The 20,984-nt window shown below is 44.5% G+C and overlaps 1 protein-coding gene across 1 annotated transcript; it reads left to right on the forward strand.

Moving 5' to 3' along the window:
* Positions 1–4,817: 4,817 nt before the first annotated feature.
* BAP1 (BRCA1 associated protein 1) lies at positions 4,818–19,477 on the forward strand. Its single transcript, XM_044674216.1, has 17 exons — positions 4,818–4,978; positions 6,562–6,591; positions 7,650–7,704; positions 8,535–8,667; positions 9,014–9,133; positions 9,579–9,640; positions 9,741–9,883; positions 10,336–10,414; positions 10,779–10,902; positions 11,408–11,555; positions 14,757–14,941; positions 15,402–15,535; positions 15,956–16,434; positions 16,572–16,729; positions 16,964–17,056; positions 17,139–17,211; positions 18,436–19,477. Exons 1-17 carry the CDS (start codon positions 4,942–4,944, stop codon positions 18,567–18,569), a joined length of 2,187 nt encoding a protein of 728 aa, XP_044530151.1. The 5' UTR covers positions 4,818–4,941; the 3' UTR covers positions 18,570–19,477.
* Positions 19,478–20,984: the final 1,507 nt, after the last annotated feature.

The following is a 20,984-nucleotide window of genomic DNA, read 5'->3' on the forward strand; positions in this document are numbered from 1 at the left end:
AGAAACTACTGAAATAATCAAACTGTCTTTTTTTAATTGATCTTACTTACAGTTAATTGATTTTGTCCTGTAACTAAGTCATGATTCTTTGTCTTTGAACTTAGTCCAGAAATTCATTTGCCCTGTCATGAGTTAAATTTAGTAAAATCAAGTTCTCTTGTTAATCATTATTCTACTCTTGTGTCAAGGAAATCTGTATCCAAAAATAATTGGTCCATTATGTCTAACCTTGCAGGTAGACTCAAACAATGAACATTTAGCCAGGGGAGGGAAGGAGGTGGTTGTTGCTAGCTCCTCATTCCCAATTTCCAAACAATTATATTGTCCTTCACTCTGTAACCAATCAAACTGATTTCACCATTTATGATGTTGAGCTATTTTATTTTTTAAAAAATGTTTAACCCTTACCTTCTGAGCTAGAACAAATCCTAAGTATAGGTTCCAAGGCAGAAGAGTGACAAGGGGTAGGCAATGGAGGTTAAGTAACATCCAGGGTCTCACAGCTAGAAAGTGTTTGAGGCTCTCTATCTCCAAGCCTGGCTCTATCCACTGAATCACTTAGCTGCTCCTGATATTGAGCTCTTTTAGCCAATTATAAATTGTTCCCTATCTACAAGGGCCTATTCTTTGTTTTGAATTTCCCTAAAACCTTCAAAGGGTAGCCTACTTCCCACCTCAGTCTTAGCTTTGCTGAGAAAGCTGAAATCCTATTTATAGGAAAATATATGCTTTACTAATAAATTATGTTTATAACTTTGTGCCTCAATTTACCTTTTTTGACCTGAACACTATGGAATAAAAGGAAAATTCTTAAGACTTAAGGAAACAATTCTAATGAGGAAGGAAATTTGTAGTAAAGAAACTGATATAGATGAATAGGGTGTCAGAGACTAAATTATATCCTCACTTCACAGAACTCCTTCCCAGACAAAGCAAAATGGTAGTCCTGTGAAAAAATGACCTGTCATGGAGCAGTTAGGTGGCACAGTGGATAGAGCCAAGCCTGGGGTTGGGAGGTTCTGGGTTCAAATGTGGCCTCACTTCCTAGCTTTGTGACCCTGGGCAAGTCACTTAACCCCAATCACCTAGCCCTTATCCTGTCTTAAGAGTTGTTACTAAGACAGAAAGTAAGGGTTTTAAAAAAAAAAAAAAAGACCTGCCACATACACACTGACCATCAAAGCTCATTTGTTGAAAATTCCAACTCAAAAATCAAGGAATGGAGAATCAAGGATTTTCTCCTTCTGTGAGAGGGGTATCTGATGTTGGGATCAATTCTGGATGCAATAGTCTAAGATTTCATGTGATGAAATGAAGTGTCCAGATAAAACTTGGATGGTAGAAGGCCTTGAGTCTGTCCTATGATGGAAATAGGGATGTTTAGTCCGGAAAAAAGAGGGCAAGATAACTAACTACAAGTATTTGAAGAACTACTGTATGGAAGCAGGATTATTTATTCTCTTTAGTTCCAGGACAAAACAATAGATGAACCTTCCTAACAATTAAAACTGTCCAAGTAGATAGAATACCTCAAGAGGTGGATGGTTCTCCTTCTTTTAAAGGTCTTCAAGTGGAGGCTGATGAATATTTTTCAGGTAAATTATACTAAAGATTTCTTTCATGGTTAAGTTGGATTAGATGGCTCCTGTGGTCCCTTCTAACTAAAATTCTGTGATTCTATGGGTTCTGCTCCACAAAAAAAAAAAAAAAAAAAATCTTAAGAACCCAGATGCCTTGACTTTTTTTGTTACATACTGTTTCAGAGAACCACTAAATCCAATATTCAGAAAATGTTTGTTGAGTAGTAGACCCGTGAAAGAAATCTCTTGTCTCAGAAGTATTGGACCTCCAATCATGTCTAGTTGGCTCAATTCAAATACCATATATTCCATGAAGCCCTTTCCTATGAAGGAGATGAAAATATCTCTTCTTCCTCTGACGTCTCATAACAAATGAACCAACCCTTAAACACTTCCTACACAGACTTTTGTAGTGCAATTGTTTAAATGTCTTATTCCCTCTACTATTTTGGAAGACTGAATAGGAGCCCTATCTTATTGAGCTTTTTATCTCCCTCACCAGCATCTGTGAAATTTTTGCTTAATGGAGAGTTCAAGCCCACAAGAAAGGAAGGAATGGGCTGGTCACTTGGGAGAGTTAATTCCCTGTGGTGAAGGAGGAAGCCATTCACAGACAAGTTATTAACTAAACCATTTTCTGGTTACTTCCTTACAAGTGAGCTCAGGTATTTGGCTAGTAACCAAACTTTCTCAATTCAAGTTAAGAGGAATGTCTTTGAAAACAAAATGAAAATTTCTTTATCTCCTTCACCCCTCTACCAGCAATGTCAAAATAAAATAAGACTGTAGTTTCCATACGTCAAGATGAAGAGGGTAGAAGAAAGGGGAGGGAAGAGAAGAGACCAAACAAACCATTGTTCCTGTGTAACATCCCTATTAGAGCTTCTAGAGTATTATGTTGTAATGTTCTCGGACTAACTTCTGGATGAATATTCTCTTCTGTATTAATACCCTATTATCTTTTAATTTAATTTTAAAAATCTTTTCCTTCTGTTTTAGAATCAATACTGTGTATTGGTTCCAGGGCTGAAGAGTGGTATGAGCCAGGTATTGGGGTTAAGTGACTTGTCCAGAGTCACAGTTAAGAAGTGTCTAAGGTCAGATTTGAAACCAGGACCTCCTATCTTTAGGCTTGGCTTTCAATCCACTGAGCCACCTAGCTGTCCCCAATACTCTTATCATCTTAATGGGAAACTTGCAATTGTATTATTCGAAATATTTCTGTCCCCAAACCATTGTTATTAAATCAACTTTGCTCCAATGAAGACCAAAGTAATTTCATACATGCTACTCTTTTCCAACATGTGTTCATATTGTGTCCATGTACACTTGCTGACACAATATGTTCTATCAACTCCTTAAGAGCACACTGGTAACATATAGGAAGGCTGCATAGACTTTATATTTCTCAAGATCAAACTGGAAAATTTGGAAGAGGGAGAAAGGTACTTATTAGGAACTGAAGCCTGTAAGATATACAAGTTCTTGGGGTAGCTAGATGACTCAGTGGATTGAGTCAGGCCTAGAGAGGAGAGATCCTGGGTTCAAATGGGGCCTCAGGCACTTCCTAGTTGTATGACCCTGGGCAAACCACTTAATCCCCATAGCCTATCCCTTCCAGCTCTTCTACAGATGGACAAAAGCCTATCAGATGAATTCAAGCAGTGGATGAGTGGCACACCAATTATTGGGGGAGAGGGAAAGGGGGAGGAAGTTTAATCAGTACCAGTTAAAGACAGCTAGCCGAAATTCTTTTGTATTTTCAGTGGGAGTATCAGAGGATGACACAAATGTCCAAAAACTTTAGCTGCTAAAATTTCATGCAAACTTCTAACCTGAAAAGTTACATCCCTCCCCCTTGAGTACAGCATTTTTTCCTAAAACGGCCTTATGATAATTTAACCTCTTTTTTTTTTTGGTTGATTAAAAAAAAAAAACCTGGTGTAAATCCACAGGCTTTTTTACACAAATGGATTATTTACAAAACATTGGGTATCTCTTGGGTGAATACCATAATTACCACTAGATGCTAATCGACAAAGTGTACAGAAATGCCAATTTTTCTAACTGAGAAAACGCAACAAATTATTCCAAGCTCCCCCTAAATTTAACAATTTAACAGTTGTTCTTTCTAGGGGCAATGGGGGGGGCGGGATGATGGGGGGAGAGCGCGATTTTTCAGATTACCTTACTTTAACAAGTAAGTTCCTTGCGGGGAAGAACTGTTTCTTTTTTATCTGTATCACCACGGCTTAGCAGAGTGACTAGCACACAGTAGGCGCTAACCAACTGCTTGAGTGTTTCTTGGCTTCCTGCCTGCCTCCCCCTCCCTTAAGTCATTCCCGGAATCCGCTTTTCTACTCTGGAATCTTTCCCTTTTTTAAGCCACGATGGAGAAGCGGAGGGTCTCCGAGACCGAAGAGCTGGATTCAAGTGATGCCTCTGACACACTGGAGACCTCCGGATGCCCGCAGTGCAGGGGAGAGTGAGAGGTGTTTCCACACCGGAGTTCAGGGTACACGCGCGCAGACATACACACACACACACACACACACACACACACACACACGTGTCTGTTTCCTTCCTCTGGGCGCCCTGGTCCCCCAGTCTTGGGTCCGGCGGAGCTTCCTCTACCTCCGAGGGCCTTACTGCCCCCCGCGCACGGGCTGCTCCAGACCCCAGCCGCCGCGTCTCGCGCTGGCTAGCCGTAGGCCCCGACCCCGGCCCGTCGAGCCTCAGCCCCCGCCCTCAGCAGCCCCGCCGCCAGCTGCAGGGAGGGGCCGCTCGGGCGGGCGAAGGGTCAGCCAACGGCCAGTAACGGCCGCGAGCCCGCTCGACCCAGGCCCCGCCTTCGATGGGGCGGAGGCTGGGTAGCACGGCATCCGAGGGCGGGTTCATGAGTTCTCCCAACGGCCAGTAACGGCGGCGAGCCGGGCCGGCGGGCACGCGCATTGCCCGCACCCCTCCCACCTCCCCGCCACCCACTGGAGGGGAAGGGCGGGGCCGACGGCGGAGCGGGGAAGCGACCTCACTAACACTCCGGGAAAGAGGCGCGGACTACGTCGGCGGCGAGCACGTCCGGGCGTTTCGAGTTCGCGCTGCGCTCCCTCCCGCCCACCCACCTGCCCGCATGCCCTCCTACCTTCCAGCGTAATCGTCAGAAGCTGTGAGTGCGCGGCGTCGCGCTGAGATGATGTTGGCGGCGCCGCGTCGCGACGCGCGCGGATGACGCGGCTCTCGGGCCCGTTGTCTGGGCGTCTTAGAGTGGGGGCCCGGTGCCGGCCGGGCTTCCTTGAGTGCGGGGCTCCCAGGGGCGGCGGCGGAGCTTGGACATGGCGCTGAGGGGCCGCTCCAGGGGAAGATGAATAAAGGCTGGTTAGAGCTGGAGAGTGACCCAGGTGAGGGGCAAGAAAGGGGGGGCGGGGCCGGGCCGGGGAAAAGGGAGGAAAAGGAGAGAGGACGGGGAGAGGGGGAAGGGGACATGGGCGAGGGGATAAATAAATAAGAACCATTATCGCCTCCTCCGCGGGTACCATTGCGGATTGGAATTGGGGGAGGCGTTGGGCTGGGCGGGGGAGGCCCAGGCTCCGGGGACCATGTTGGCTGGCGCGTTATGGAAGCCAAGGATTTCAGAGTTTGAGGAGACTTCCGAGGTCAGAGCCGGGGGTCAACGGAAAGTGGGCTGCATTTGAGCCAGAGGGCCCGGGTTCAGACCCCACTCCAAGCCCTTCAGCCTCTCTGGGCCTCAGTGTTCTCTCTAAAGGGAGCTGGCCTGGATGAATACTAAGCTCCTTCCCGCTTAGAACAGAGGTTCAGCTTGAACGTGTGCGAGAAACACTTTTGCAAAAATCCCAACAAGTGGTTATTCAACTTTCGAAGAACTCTAGAATTGTTAGGAGCTCTTTCTGTCAAGCTGAATATCTCAGCAGTCTTGTCCGTTGTTCCTAGTTCTGCCTTCCGGGCCCAGTGGAGCCAGGCTAAGCCCTCTTCTACCTGATATCCATTTACATACAAGCTACCGTGGCCCCTCAAAAGTCTCTGGACAGGCTAAGCACCACCAGGCTATCCTCAGCATACGTTTGTCACCATCCCTCCTAAACCTTGCTGCCCAGACCTATATGTGAGACTCCACTTGTAGTCTTGATAGTACCGTGGGATTGTAGCCGCCTCACTTGTGGACTCTAGGTGGTTTAGGATCACATTAGTTATTTTGGTTGCCATATTACATTGTTGACTTACATTTGGAGGATGGGAATTGCAAGGTTGTTCTGCTCCCAAGCAAGCAGGAATACAGGAATACAGGGCCAGGAGTTGTAGGCTCAAGTAGGGGATGGGGTATAGAGTTGGAGGTTGAAGGACAAAGTTGTAAGTTAGTAGGGCCTTAGGTGGTAAGAAAACCAGCACTGTGGTAATTTTTGCTGATTAGGTGTAGTACAAAGATATTCTTAATCTGGATATCAGTTCTCAAAAAAAAAAAAAATGGATATGAAGGACATGACCACAGGGTTGGGTTAGGGGTATATGAATAACTGAGGGTAAATAATAGCTACTATTTACATAGCACTCACTGTGCTAATGCTTTATAAATATTATCAAATTTTATCTTCACAAACAACCTTGAGATGATCTCATTATCCCCATTTTACATTTGAGGAAGCTAAAGCAAACAGGTTTAGTGACTTGCCCAAGGTCACACAGTGGTATCTGAAATCAGATTTGAACTCAAGTCTTCCTAACTCCAAGGGCTTAAAGAAAGGAGTTGTCTTGAGAATGAGGGCTGTGTGCAGTAGGAAAAAAGACATGAAAAACATCACAGAAGCCTGTAGTGGGAGGGAATGAGAATCATGACTCTGCCTTCCTTTTTTTGCTAAAAGTTTTCTAACCTATTCACACAATTTTGATCATTAAATAGCTATTCTTTTTTTTTTTTTTTTTCTTCCTCTGCTGTCTCCTTCACTTTCCAATCTTTGGAAAAACTCAGGCCTTTTCACCCTGTTGGTAGAAGATTTTGGTAAGTACAAAACTTCCCCTCAGATGAGGCATTTCGTATGTTTTTGTGCCCAATCTTTTTTTCCCTCCTTTGATTCTGATCTCTCCATATGATCAGTCATCAGATTTTTGTCATTTCTACCATTGCAAAATCTCATATACCTGTCCCCTTTTTCTACTCTTCCTTTGAGTACTCTAGATGAGAACCTTTTTAACTCTCATATAAACTATTATAATAGGGTCCTAAATGATTTTCCTGCTTCCAGTCTGCCTTCTTTCCAAGCTAACCCTCACATCATTGCTTCAGTAATCTCCTCCCTCATTTTCTATTCTGACTCTGCCATTTTTCCGTTCCTAAATTATCAGTAGCTTCCCCTTTGTCTTGCACATAAATTATAAACTCCTGATCCTGGTATTGAAGGCCTGCCTCAAACTAGTCCCAGTAGGCTTTTCTAGAATTATTGAATATAATCTCTTTCATGTATTCTGTTTTCCAACATGTACTTTTGTGCTCTTCTCTCCTGTTTTTGGTGCCTTTGCTATCCTCCATGGCTGGAGATAACTCTTTAAAGCTGGACCTTTCTCAAATACCACTTCCTCCATTAAGCCTAGACAATCCTCTATTCCCTTCCATGTACTTTATTTTTTTTTTTAATTTTTTTTTTAAACCCTTGTACTTCGGTGTATTGTCTCATAGGTGGTAGATTGGTAAGGGTGGGCAATGGGGGTCAAGTGACTTGCCCAGGGTCACACAGCTGGGAAGTGGCTGAGGCCGGGTTTGAACCTAGGACCTCCTGTCTCTAGGCCTGACTCTCACTCCACTGAGCTACCCAGCTGCCCCCCCTTCCATGTACTTTAAAAGGGTCTTGACCTCTTCAGAGATCAGCTTTCTGCTTAGATCTATCCTTTGTACTTTTTTTTTTAACCATTTATTTGTATACCTGTTCCCCTTTCTATATTTCCCATTATTCTCATTAAATTATAAGCTCTTTGGTAGTGGAATACTTAATGTATCTAGCTTTGTATCTCCAGCACTGAATACAGAAGTTGTATATAATTAATGGTTGTGATATTCCATAGGTGTTAAAGGGGTACAAGTTGAAGAGATTTATGATCTTCAGAGCAAATGCCAGGGGTAAGTGACTTCCCGGTTAGTCTCTGTCACTGACCTATTAAGATAGTTTGAGAAAGTATCATTTCTTCTGTATAAGTCTCATTGAGGGGTTTTTAAAGCTCCAGGATCCCTTGGTAATAAACAGTAATGTAGAGGATGTCATAGCAGAGGACTGGTCTCTGGTGGTTGACATTTCTCACAATGCGGAATGTTTTATTACCTGAGAAACTTAAGATTTTGCCTGGATGCCTTTTTTTGGGGACCCTAAAATAGAAACATTGGAGTTAACCTCTATGTTATCAGGAAGTGAGTTGTGGTAACAATGCTAAAAGTCTCTTCCTAACGAAGAAGAGAATTGGTTTGAGTGTGGATTTGTTTTATTTACTCTGTTTGGGATGTTGTGCTAGAGTCCAGTGATAGAGGAAGTTGAACTTCCCACTGGAACAGAATCTTCATGTGTCTCTATCTTTGCTTTTATTCTGAAGCTTTCACTCTTCCAAGATGGGCCTCTGGGCGATGAATTGCTTTCCCCCTTTTGTTGACATAGAATTATGACATTTTGTTTGGGAGAGGAGGTGGGTGCCTTCCTTTTGGACTTTTAGGTCAAAGAAAAGAACAGTGGCTGTGCATCTCTCTAGGGAATACATATACTTAGTACTGCCATGAGCTGAGTTGGCAGTGTTCAGGAAAAGTTAGCAAAGAGTACCATTTTGGGAGTCTTCCTTCCTTAGTTAAGTGGAAAAGCAGTTAAAGGGGAATAAAAAGAAAAGAAAAATAGTAGAAAGGAGAGCCTTACCTTCAAAGCGGCCTAGTCAAATGCACTTAATAAGTTCTTTTCTTTTTTCTTCCAGTCCAGTATATGGTTTCATCTTCCTCTTCAAATGGATCGAAGAACGCAGGTCCCGGCGCAAGGTCTCTACCCTTGTGGACGAGACTTCTGTGATCGATGATGACATTGTGAATAACATGTTCTTCGCCCATCAGGTTATTTGGCTCTTTGTGCTCTGAGATATGAATTTTTGTACCTAAGTTGCCACAAGATAATTTAGCCTAGAGAATTCTTAGTGCTTCTGCTTTAAGAGAGAATAAACAAAATCCAGGAGTGGTTATTTTGTGAACACTCTTAGCAGAGAGGATTTCCCCTCTTCTTCATTTGGACAAAGGAAGGGAAGGTTCCTTTCTTGAGATTCAAGGAGTTCTGACTAGATTAGACCCCATGAAACTTTTTTCTGTATGCCATATTTATGAATCATGCTATGTTGGTATGTTTGAGGGAGGTTGAGACAAGATGTAGGTCAGGAATAAAAAGTGCCTATTCTTGGATTTGCAGCTGATTCCCAACTCCTGTGCCACTCATGCCTTATTGAGTGTCCTTTTGAACTGTAGCAATGTGGACCTGGGCCCAACACTGAGCCGCATGAAGGATTTCACCAAGGGTTTTAGCCCAGAGGTATGTGGAGAACCCTGGCTGCCTGGCAGAGGCTCTTGTGCCTATGCTTTGAGAACTAGATTGACATATATGTAGTGCCCAGACAAGGCTTAGGCCCTAGGGGTTACTCTCCTGTCCTTTGAAGTGATTGCAGTTCCCCCATATTGGCAGTGGATGTGATGATTTTAACTTTTCATGTTTTATTTTCTCCTGTCACTTCATTGATCCCCTGGGCAGCCCTGTGAATTCAGTAGAGCAAATGGTGACAATCCCCATTTTATAGATAAGAAATTAAGCAATGCTTGCCTAAATCCACAAAACAAATAAAATGCTTGGGCTAGAATTCAAGTCTTCTGACTCTAGCATCCAGTGGACTTATTCTCACCTTGCTTTCTCTGAAATTTTAGCATCTTTATCTCTTGACCACATGAAGACTTTGACATAGGATTATTTCTTCTCTTTCTAGAGCAAGGGATATGCCATTGGGAATGCTCCAGAGCTGGCCAAAGCACACAACAGCCATGCCAGGTGCGTGTAAAGAAGATGGAGATGTGTGATAGGATAAAAGGCAATATAGTCATAAGGAGGGCTCTCCTTAATCAGCCTTCTGAATCCATCTCCTCTATAGACCTGAGCCACGACACCTGCCAGAGAAGCAGAATGGGATCAGTGCTGTTAGAACAATGGAGGCATTCCACTTTGTCAGCTATGTCCCCATCAAGGGACGTCTCTTTGAGCTAGACGGGCTGAAAGTGTATCCCATCGACCACGGTAGGATCTGTGCTTTGAGTTCCTTGGCACAGGGTTTAGGTGTCCATATTTCCAGATAGGGCTAGGCAAACTGAGTGCTTTCCTCAGTTCTTCAGACTATAATGATTTTGTAAGGCCTTTGGTTTCAGTTTCATTTCTCAATCATTACAAATTCTAGAATTAGAGATATGATTGTTAGACATTAAGTACTAAGATTATTCAGCTGGGCAGAGAATAATATGCCTTTCTCCAGAAATAGCTGGCCACATTGTTATAAGGGTGGTCTTTAATGGTAATACAGCCGAATATACTTGTAAAGCTTCTTATCATGTGGTAAGATGGCTCTGAGGAAGTCTGAATCTGATCATAGGCATCCTTCAGATATTCCCTCCAACCTCCTTGACTTCTGTCTTTCCTACATTCCCAGCATTGGCATTTCACCCTCTTTCTCTCTTCTTTGTTGTTCTTACCAGGGCCCTGGGGGGAAGATGAAGAGTGGACAGATAAAGCCCGCCGAGTCATCATGGAACGAATTGGCCTAGCCACAGCAGGGTAACTGCCCAGATTGGAGGGTGGGCATAGCACTGGGAAGTTTGATGGCAGTTGTGCTCCTCGGCACCCTTGGGTGGGTTTCCTAGATGGTGCCAACCTTTCTCTTTCCCATGGAGGAGTATGGAATTCTAAAGGAATCTGGTGAGAGTATAAAAACCCCTATAAATAGTGATAACTGGCTTGCTGGTCTGCCTTATATCAAAGCATAATGTATAAAATTACTGGCTGGCCCTAAGACACTGGTTTTAAAGTTTCTAGCATGGAATCATTTGCATTTGGTCATCTGACTGGGGAAAGGGGCACCCAGAGGGTGGGTTGGCTGCAGAAGACCTGAAGCTCAGGTGGCCGGTGGGTGTGACCACAGGGAGCCATATCATGACATCCGATTTAACCTGATGGCGGTAGTGCCCGACCGCAGGATCAAGTATGAATCTAAGCTGCACGTCCTGAAGATGAACCGACAGACAGTGTTGGAGGCCTTACAGCAGGTAGGAAAGGCCCTTTTCTGGGAAGAGACTGGTATGGGTCTTGTTCTCTAGGACTCGGGACTTCCCGTTCTTTTAGGAGCCATGTTTGAACATCTTTTGTTTTCCATTTTCTTTTCATATCCTTTTCCTATGAATGTTTTCTTCTGATTTAACATTTGTAGTTTTCTTTTTTCAAGCAGTTTGATGATTTAGGGGGTTAAAGTAACTGTTGGATTTTCCATGCTTTTCATCTCCTTTCTGTTTCTCCCTCTAGCTTTGGATATCTCCTTACTCCTTTCTGACTTCCTGGAGAGTGGGAAAGTTTTAGGTTGGGATGAGGACTGGCTACTAAAATGAAGTCCTTAGTATTCCCCTTTCATGGTGTGATTGGGTAACTGCTAACAGAGCTGATCCTGAGGCATGCTCAGCTGGAAAAGCGAGACGGCACAGTCCGGTGGTGTGTGTCCCTGAGAATGTAGAATTCTGCTAGTCCTGTTGCTCAGTGCCCTCCTTATTCTGGTTTCAGCTGATCCGAGTGACTCAGCCAGAACTGATTCAAACCCAGAAGTCCCAAGAGTCTCAGCCTCCTGAGGACTCCAAGCCAGCCTCCTGCAAGCCCTCTCTGGTGCTTGAAACAAGCAAGACCCCACTGGCCTCTGAGGCTTCTCAAACAGGTATGAGATGCCTAAGCAACAGGACCCAGGAGGCCTGGACATTGACTCCTCGGGCAGAGATTCAGTTAGATTGGATTGGGCATGAAATTGACTGTTTCAAGGTTGGCCTAGCTTAAGGATTCTTAATCTTTTTAGTATTATGAACCCCTTGGCAGTCTAGTGAAGCCAGTGGTCCCCTTATCGAAATAATGGTTTTTTTTTTTTGTTTTAGGTTTTTTTTTTAAACCCTTACCTTCTGCCTTAGAATCAATCTAAGGCAGAAGAGCAGTAAGGGCTAGGAAGTGGAGGTTAAGTGACTTGTCCAGAGTCTCACACAGCTAGGAAGTGTTCAGGAAGAGGCTGAATTTGAACTTAGGACCTCCCATCTCTAGGCCTGGCTCTCAATCCACTGAGCCACTTAGCTGCCCCAAGAATAATGTCCTTAAAAACATAAAATATGATATGTTATAAAGGAAACCAATTATAGATAGTTGTCAAAGCATTAAAAAGAAAAGTTGTTGAACCCCAGATTGAGGAACCCTGGGATAGAGGGATTTAAGTGCTCTGATTGAAAGACAACATGGTAAAGTGGAAAAAGAACATAGGATTTGGAGTCAGAGGACCTGAGTTCAAATCCTGCTTTAGACAATTAGAAATTGTGTGACCTTGGGCACTGAAATTTCTCTGGGCCTCAGTTGTAAAATGAGGAAGACAGACTTAGTGGCCTTTGAGAACCCTTCCAGCTCTAAATTTATGGGCCTATAACATAGATGCATACAACATACTGAGTGCCTTCTCTTAAGTTCTGGAGAAAAAAGCCCTGGCCTGGCCTTCTGGGTGCATTCAGTCTTTCTTTTTGTGGAATCCTGGAAGATTGGGAGACTCCTACATTTTTGATTTAGAACCATCAAGAAAAGACTAATAAAAAGAATGTGATAGACAAATGTTTAGCAGCCTGGAGTTCCTTAGCCTTCTGTGTCCCTTGCACCACACAAACTTCCTCCTTTCTTTTGGTCCTTTACTTTTCTCCTTTTTTTCCTTTTTTTCTTTCTATTCTGACCTGTCCGAGACATCCAGGAATTTCTCAACCCCATAGAGATTTCTGTCTTCTTTTTGAAAGATGGTTATGGTAGCTGGGTCCAAAAGATGGGAAGAAGTGGCAGTGGGGCTGATTGTTTGAAGTGTTTGAAGTGTTTGGAGGGAAGAGAACACAAAACTGAAGAGGTGCCTGGTTCTTTTTCTTTTTAATTTTTATTTAACCTTACCTTCTGTCTCAGACTCTGTACTAAGGCAGAAGAGTAATATGGGCTAGGCAATGAGAATTAAGTGACTTGCCCAGGGTCACACAGCTAGGAAGTGTCTTAAGTTCAAATTTGAACCCAGGACCTCCCATCTCTAGACATGGCTCTCAATCCACTGAGCCACCTAAATGCCTTCTCCCACTCCACTACTTTTTTTTTTTTAAGAAATTTTTATTGCCTTTTAAAAAATATCACCATAGCTTTCCCCTTCCAAAGAATCATCTCATAATAGAGAGCTTTTTAAGATTAAAAAAAAAAAAAGAGGGAAAAGTCAGCATAACTGATCAGTACATTAAGAAAGTCTAAAAATATGTGCATTCTACAGCCCTTGTAGGCCCCCCTACCTCTGCATAGGAGAGGGTAGGAGTGTCTGCTCATAGCTCTTCTTTCCAGCTATTTTTTGTTCTTTAGAATTTTGCAACATTCACTTTGATTTTTTGGTGTGTGCTGGTTCTTTATGTTGTGGTAATCATAGCTTTTAATGTCTTATTGCCTCTGCTTACTTCACTGTCATCACATATAGATCTTTCCTTGTTACCCTGTATCCATCACATTCATTATTTCTTATAGCCCAATAATAATCCATTACATTCTCATACCACAGTGGTCTAGCCATTCCCCAATCATTGGGCATCTGCTTTATTTCCATTTCTTTGTAATCACAAACAGTGCTGCTAGAAATATTGTGGTGTATAGGAGGTCTTTCTTCTTGTCAATGGCCTCTTTGGGATGTAAGCCCAGTAAGGGAATCTCTGGGTCAGAGGCTATGGACATTTTAATTACTTCATTTGTGTAATTCTAGTTTGCTTTCCAAAATGGTTATACTGATTCATGGGTTCACCAACAGTGCACCACAATACCTATTTTCCCACAGTCTCTCCAATTTGACTATTCCCATCATTTGCCAATTTGCAAGATGTGAGGTAAAACCTCAGGATTACTTTGATTCAAATTTCTCTTATTGTAATTTAGAGCCTTCTTTCATGTGGTTGTGAATAGTTTGGGGTTCTTTTGAAAGCAGTTCATATCCTTTGACCTCTTATCTGTTGGGAAATGGCTTTTGGTCACGGGTATCTATTCTTTCTATATCTTGAATACCCAACCTTTTTCAGAGAAATTTGATAATTTTTTTCCCCCCCGCTTCTCATCTTATTCTAGCATTAGTGTTATCTGCTCAGAAGCTTTTCAGTTTCATATAATCAAAGTTACCTCTTTTATCTTTTGTGATTGCTTTTATCTCTTGAAGAATACATCTCCCTATAGCTGGAAGAGGCATATGATCTGTTTTTCTAAATATTAAGGTTAGGTATCCATTTAGAATGTATTGTGGAATAAAGTATTAGGTATTTGTCTAAGTTTGATTTCTGACACACTGCTTTCCAGTTTTCCACTAGTTTTTAATCAGATAAGGAGCAATTTACTAAATTGTTTATGATTTCTATTTTATTAAATAGTAGGCTTTTGAGTTCCATTGTTTCTGATTGTCCCTTGTCATTCAGTTTTTTCAGTCATGCCCATCCTCTTTATGACTTCATTTGGGGTTTTCTCGGCAAAGACACTGGAATGATTAGCCATTTTTTATTCCATCTCATTTTTACATAGGAGAAAACTGAGGCAAATAGGGTAAAGTGACTTGCCTTGGGTCACACAGCTAATAAGTGCCCGAGGCCAGACTTGAACTTGGGAAGATAGGTCTTCTTGACTCCAGGTCTGGCCTTTTGTGCACTGCACCATTTGGCTGCCCTTACATAGCTTCTTTTTCTAGTCTTTTTCACTTTTTAACTAATCCCAGGTAGTTTTGTTGATTGTTGCTTTATTATATAGTATGAAATCTGGAAATGCTGTTCCCTCTTTCTCCTTACCAGTACCTTCTATGTCTTGTTTTGAAGGCATTATTCATATTATTCTTCCCTCTTCTCAGATGGACCTGAAGAGGTGGCAGGGCCTTGTCAGCCAGCCCCCACACATAGTCCACCCAGCAAACCCAAACTCATGGTGAAGCCTCCAGTTAGCAGCCTCAATGGGGTCCCAGCAAACCCCAGTCCCATCGTTCAGCGGCTCCCAGCTTTCTTGGATAACCACAATTATGCTAAATCTCCCATGCAAGTAAGTACCTAGAACCAAACGGGTACCCATTTCTGGTCTAACACTTAGTGCCACAAGATATCCATAATACTCAAAGTCTTTTGAGAGGTGGGCTTTGATAGCTATTTGGGAGTATCTTATCTTCCTGTTTTTGGTCATAACATTTTTATCTGGCCACTAGAGAACTTCAAGAGTTTTAAGAGAATTTCTGGAAATCCAAGACTTCCTACTTCCAGATCATTTGGTTGGATCCAGAATTGAGACCTTAAGAATATAAGATATTCTTGATTAGTTCTGAAACACCAGTAGAATAAAGGCAAAGTCTTTGAGAATCGTGCTTCTTTAGAATGATTTTGTGGGACAAACCTCACACCAAAGGAGCATCTGTCCCCAGCATGTTCTAGCTGTCTGTTTTTGATATTACTGGGATCCCAATGCGACTTCTGCTCTTACTTTGAATTCACCCTGATTTATCCTTCAGGAAGAAGAGGACCTGGCAGCAGGTGTAGGCCGTAGCCGTGTCCCAGTTCGCCCACCACAGCAGTACTCGGATGATGAAGATGACTATGATGATGAGGAGGAGGAAGATGTTCGGAACACAAATTCTGCCATCAGGTATGGTATACTATGGTATACTAAAAACCTTGGCCTTTTCTTTTGTTTACCCATGTTCTGGAGAGTGAATGTGGAGCTTCTGAGAATCTCTTGAGACTGGATTGTATAAGGCAGTGATTTCCCAAAGTGGGTACTACCACCCCCTGGTGGGTGCTGCAGCAATCCAGGGGAGCGGTGATGGCCACACTTTTTTTGTATTACATTCTATTCTGAGTTCGATAGTTTCATAATTTCCAGGGGGCGCTAAGTAGTATTTTTTCTGGAAAGGGGGCAGTAGGCCAAAAAAGTTTGGGAACCACTGGTATAAAGGGATCCACATGCCCTGTCAGCTGTTCTTCCTTCCTTGAATGGGGGAGGTGCTTTCTAGGAGAGAGGCTTACTCCTCTCCCAAGCTTAATCTCTGTCTGTGGGTCTGAACAGGTACAAGCGAAAAGGGCAAGTTAAGCAGGAGCCCTTGCCTGCCTCTTCTGATGGTCAGCTCTGCGTCCTGCAGCCCAACACCATTAATGTGCTGGCCGAGAAGCTTAAGGAATCCCAGAAAGACCTCTCAATTCCTTTGTCCATCAAGACTAGTGGTGGTGCTGGAAGCCCAGCTGTAGCTGCGCCCTCTCACTCTCAACCTTCACCCACTCCCAGCAATGAGAGCACTGACACAGCTTCTGAGATTGGGAGCGCCTTCAACTCTCCGCTTCGGTCCCCCATCCGCTCTGCCAATCCCACCCGCCCGTCCAGCCCTGTCACTTCCCACATCTCCAAGGTGCTTTTTGGGGAGGACGATGGGTTGTTGCGAGTGGACTGCATGCGCTACAACCGGGCTGTACGAGACTTGGGGCCTGTCATCAGCATAGGTCTTCTGCATCTCTCTGAGGATGGGGTTCTGTGCCCTCTCACCATTGCAGGTGAGGGATGATGGGTTTGGGGGTAGTTATGGGGTCAAGAGGAGCTAGATCTAATCAATCAAATAGCAAGGTGTTTGAGAAGACCACAGTCCTTGGTGCCTGCTTTTAGCTCTTTCTCTTGTGTGTGCTCCTCCTAGAAGGTGGGAAAGGTTCCTCACCGCCTGTCAGACAGAGCCAGATCACCCAGATCAGTGTCACCCTGGAGGAAAAGGAGGCACCTGAGCCAAGTGACAGAGAGAAAGCTGGGCTGAGCCGACCTCCTGAACAGCTGTGTGGGGAAAAGTATTCCCCCAAAGTGAGTGTCCAGTCGTTTGCCTGGGGTTGTGGGCCAGTGGGGGCTACCATGTCCCCTCTTCTCTTGGTGTTACTGGCACCAGCCATGGCCAGGTTAGGTGACAAGAGTTGGGGGTCAGGAGCTTTATACTTTGCCCCATACCCTTCTTGCTACTGGTGCAGAGGATAGCACCCTCCTAGGGGTCCCTTTCCCACCCTTGAGCAGCCACTTCACCGGCACACTTGGTTTTGCTAGGAACTGCTGGCATTGTTGAAGTGTGTGGAAGCAGAGATCGCAAACTATGAAGCCTGTCTCAAGGAGGAAGTGGAAAAGAGGAAAAAGTTTAAGGTGAGCTGCTGGTGCCACACTCAAGGAACAATTTCTGGTGTTACTGATGTGGCTGCCACTCCTCTTCTGTTTGCTTTCATAGATTGATGACCAGAGAAGAACCCACAATTACGATGAGTTCATCTGCACGTTTATTTCCATGCTGGCTCAGGAAGGTGAGGCAGTAGTGCTGATGCCTGGCAGAGGGGTTGGTGGGTTATTAGGGGGTGCTTTCACCTTTAGGAATGGAAATGGCACCTCTTCTTTCAGCCTCAGGGACCCATGGCCTTGAATCCAGGTCTGCATCCTAGGAAATAGAATTCTAATACCAAAAGCACAGTATTTTTTTCCAAGATTTATGCAGATTGTAGAGGACACAAGGTTATCCTGTGAGATGGTCCAGCTTTGTCTGGAAGATTGCCTATTTTCTGACCCAGGTCTTAGACTCATTCTCCTGTGTGGGCTTGTTGAGAATCTCCTGGGACAGCTGATATCCTACATTAACACTTGTGGATAGATCATTGTTGTCAAAATCAAGTAGAGATGGGTGCCATTAAACTAAACAGAAGGATCCCTGAAGGCACATAATTATTTTTTAAATATTTTTCCAGTTACTTGTAAAACAATTTTTAGCCTTCATTTTTCAGTTTTAAGTTCCAAATGTTCTTCCATTCTCCTTCCCTCACTCCTTATTAAGAAGGCAGGCAATTTGATAAAGGCGAAACGTGCAGTCTTACAGAACATATTTCTATACTAGTAATGTTGTGAAAGAAAACCCAGACCAAAAAAAAAAAAAGAAAAAGCATAAACAGTATGCATTCAGATTCCATTTTAGGAGATGGGCAGCATTTTTCATTATGAGTCCTTCAGAATTGTCTTGGATCATTCTAAGAATAGTTCAGTCATGTGGTACAGTATTGCTGTTACCATTCTCCTGGTTTGACATACTTCTTTTCATAAGTTCATATAAATATTCCCAAGAGGTATTCTGAAACTATCTTGCTTGTCATTCTTTTAGCATAATTGTATTCCATCACAGACTTGTTTAGCTATTCTCCAACTGATGAGCACAACTACCCCCACCTCCTAGTTTCCAGTTCTTTGCCACCACAAAAAGAACTACTGAAATTTTTTACATAAAGGTCTTTGTTTTATTGATCTCTCCTGGTGCAGACCTAGTTTGACTTAATTTTAAATGTAATATCTTATGTTCTATCCTATTTTTAACTACCAGTTGCAATTGAATCTTGTTTAGGCCACATTTAGGAGCATTATGGGCCACATGCGGCTGGCAAGCCATGAGTTTGGTCCCTTTGCAGTAGATGAGTGCACAGTGAGAGCTAAAGATTGCCTGTCTGGCTGTGGGACTGCCCACTCATTGTTCTTGTGCCCTCTCCTAGGCATGCTGGCCAACCTTGTGGAGCAGAATATCTCCGTCCGGCGACGACAGGGGGTCAGCATCGGCCGGCTTCATAAACAGAGAAAGCCTGACAGGCGGAAACGCTCTCGTCCTTACAAGGCCAAACGGCAGTGAGGGACCTCCCCACCCAGGGCCAGGCCTTCCAGGGTGTCAAGTACTCATGTGTTCCCCTAAACAGAGGGCATTCTGAGGGATAAGCAGCCTTGAGCTGCCCCTGCTTGATCTCCTCCCCCTTGGACCCAGTATTACTGTACAGTTTAAAGTGGGAATATTCTTGTTCTCCAGTGGACAGGCGAAGGTTCCCGTGTGTCAGTCGCACTACAGATCTCCTGCTGACCCTTTAGAAATAAAGGGGACTTCTTGGTCACATGGCTCTCAACCTCCTCTCAGCCCCTCCTTGCTGACCTGGGGATCTGAAATCAGTTGGCCTGTAGGCCTGCCCACCCCAGTTTTTGGGGGTGGGATTTGGGCGGGTCAGCCAGAGATTGCCGCAAAGTCAGTGCAGGGACCACTCAGGAAGCAGCAGCCGGAGTCAGTGTAGTGGGAACTCTGGACACTCTCTCCCCCTTTGTCATCTGAGCCCGCCCACAGCTGGCTGTGGATCATCCGCCCTGAGGGGCACACAGACCCTACTGACAGCCAGGGCCCCGACTCCCTGCCTCCGTGACAGCAGAATATATATTTTATATATCAGAAATGTCTATTTTTTTCTTGGTTCTGACTAATCTTGCCACCATTGTATTGAATACCACTGCCTCCTGCACAGCAGCCTTCTGGATTTGGCTCTCCATCCCTTGCCCTGGCTTCTTCCTCTTCCATTCTCTCTGTGTGTCCTCCCTTAGACACTGCCTAGGGAGCTGGTGGACAAAGCTGGGACTTGAGAATCACAACCACTTACCTCCTGGGGGGTAATCCTACTCAGATTCCCCTGTCCACCCCAGGCTCTGAGCCCAGCCCGGCCCCACATAAGCACTCTCCTAGAGAGGTTGGGCCTGCACTTTTGCACATCTGCTGTTGGAACTCCAAACTCAGGAATCGGGGGGGGTTTGCTCAGGATCAGGAGTGGGGGGGTGGGGGAGGACTTCAGGATTCTCTGGGTCCATGGGAGCATGTAGGGAAGCTTTGTTACTGAATTGGTCTGAGCAGCGCTACCTGGCCTATGTTGATATGTTTTAAGGTATTTTGGGTTCCTGTAAATTGTTCTTCCTTCCCTGGCATGGCCTGAAGGGGAGAGGATAAGCCAGGGCAGGGGCTGCCTGAAGCACAGATGGTGCCAAGGTGACCCAAAGCCTTTTCTTTTGGGAAAATATTTCATTTCAAAGTGTTTGATGGTTTTCCCAGCCTTGAGGATTGTTTGTGCAGTGGGGTATCTGGTTTCTAAAGTGAGGGAGGGCCTTCCAGGATTCTGAGGATGCACCCACAGCCCACCAGTATTAATGGGGAGGCCCTCCCTCAGCTAGGCATGCACAGCTCTCTGGGGGGCTTCAAACTGTAGGAAGGTCCATCAGCTGCCTGACCCCAGGGTCTAGAGTAAAGGTATCCATCAGGTATTCACTGCTGAGGGAGAATCGAACAGGGAACTTTTAGTGGGAGTGGGGGAGGAGTGTGAAGGGCTGGCCTGCTGAGATGCTTCCATTTTATGGGCCTTTGGGCAAAAGAGAATTCAAAGTTCTGTCAGACCATTTGGGGACCAGTTTCTGCCCTTTTCCCCACCCTCTAAAGTCTATTTCCTGTTTGTGACCATAAGGTAGCCCCACCGCCTTCCCCTCTCCCCACCTTCCCCCTTGCCTTTTCTCTCCGAGGGCCCCTGGGAGAAGTGGAGGTCCCTTCTTAACACATCACAATTGCTGTTTAAATTGTGGTGGGGCAGATGAATTTGTTCTGCCTGCACTGAATTTTAGAAGAGACAGGAGCCAACTTGAGGTAAAATGTGTCCTGGGGAAGGCTGAACTGAAGCTATTGTACATAAGAGACCTGGGCAGGCTGGGGCTCGTGCCACCCCCTTGCCTTTTGCCTGTCCATCCTTGTAAATACCAGACTTGTCTGAATGAATAAAGTTTTCCTGTAACTTATGTGCTCTGTGTTGGCTGGCTAGATGTTTGCTGAATAAAGAACTGTGGACTACGCTATTGCAAGCATTTTCTCTGCTCTGGGCAGTGTACATGCAGTGACATAAAAAGTGTCAGAACCTTGGAGTGTGTGTTGGGGGGGCCTGGGTTCTCATCTTGGCTCTGCAGCCAATTTGCTTTGCGACCTTAAGCTAGTCGCATCGTCTCTAGGCTCCACATCCTTTTTCTGGTAAGATGAGGGCCTGCCCTTCCAGTTCTAGTGGTCCATTTAGAAAATCTTGGTGCTGGTGTGTTCCATCCAAGAGAAGTGCTGACTTCTCTTAATTCTTGCAGACTAATGAAAAATGTCCTGCACAGAAGGCTTCTAACAGCATACCTGGAGGGAGGGGAGAGAAAGGGGCTTCCTACCAGTACTCCAGGCCTGTTGCCAAGGGTTGGCTCAAGAGGAGCTGGTCCCCAC

Source organism: Gracilinanus agilis, chromosome 1, assembly GCF_016433145.1.
Source record: "Gracilinanus agilis isolate LMUSP501 chromosome 1, AgileGrace, whole genome shotgun sequence".
Lineage (NCBI taxonomy): Eukaryota > Metazoa > Chordata > Mammalia > Didelphimorphia > Didelphidae > Gracilinanus > Gracilinanus agilis.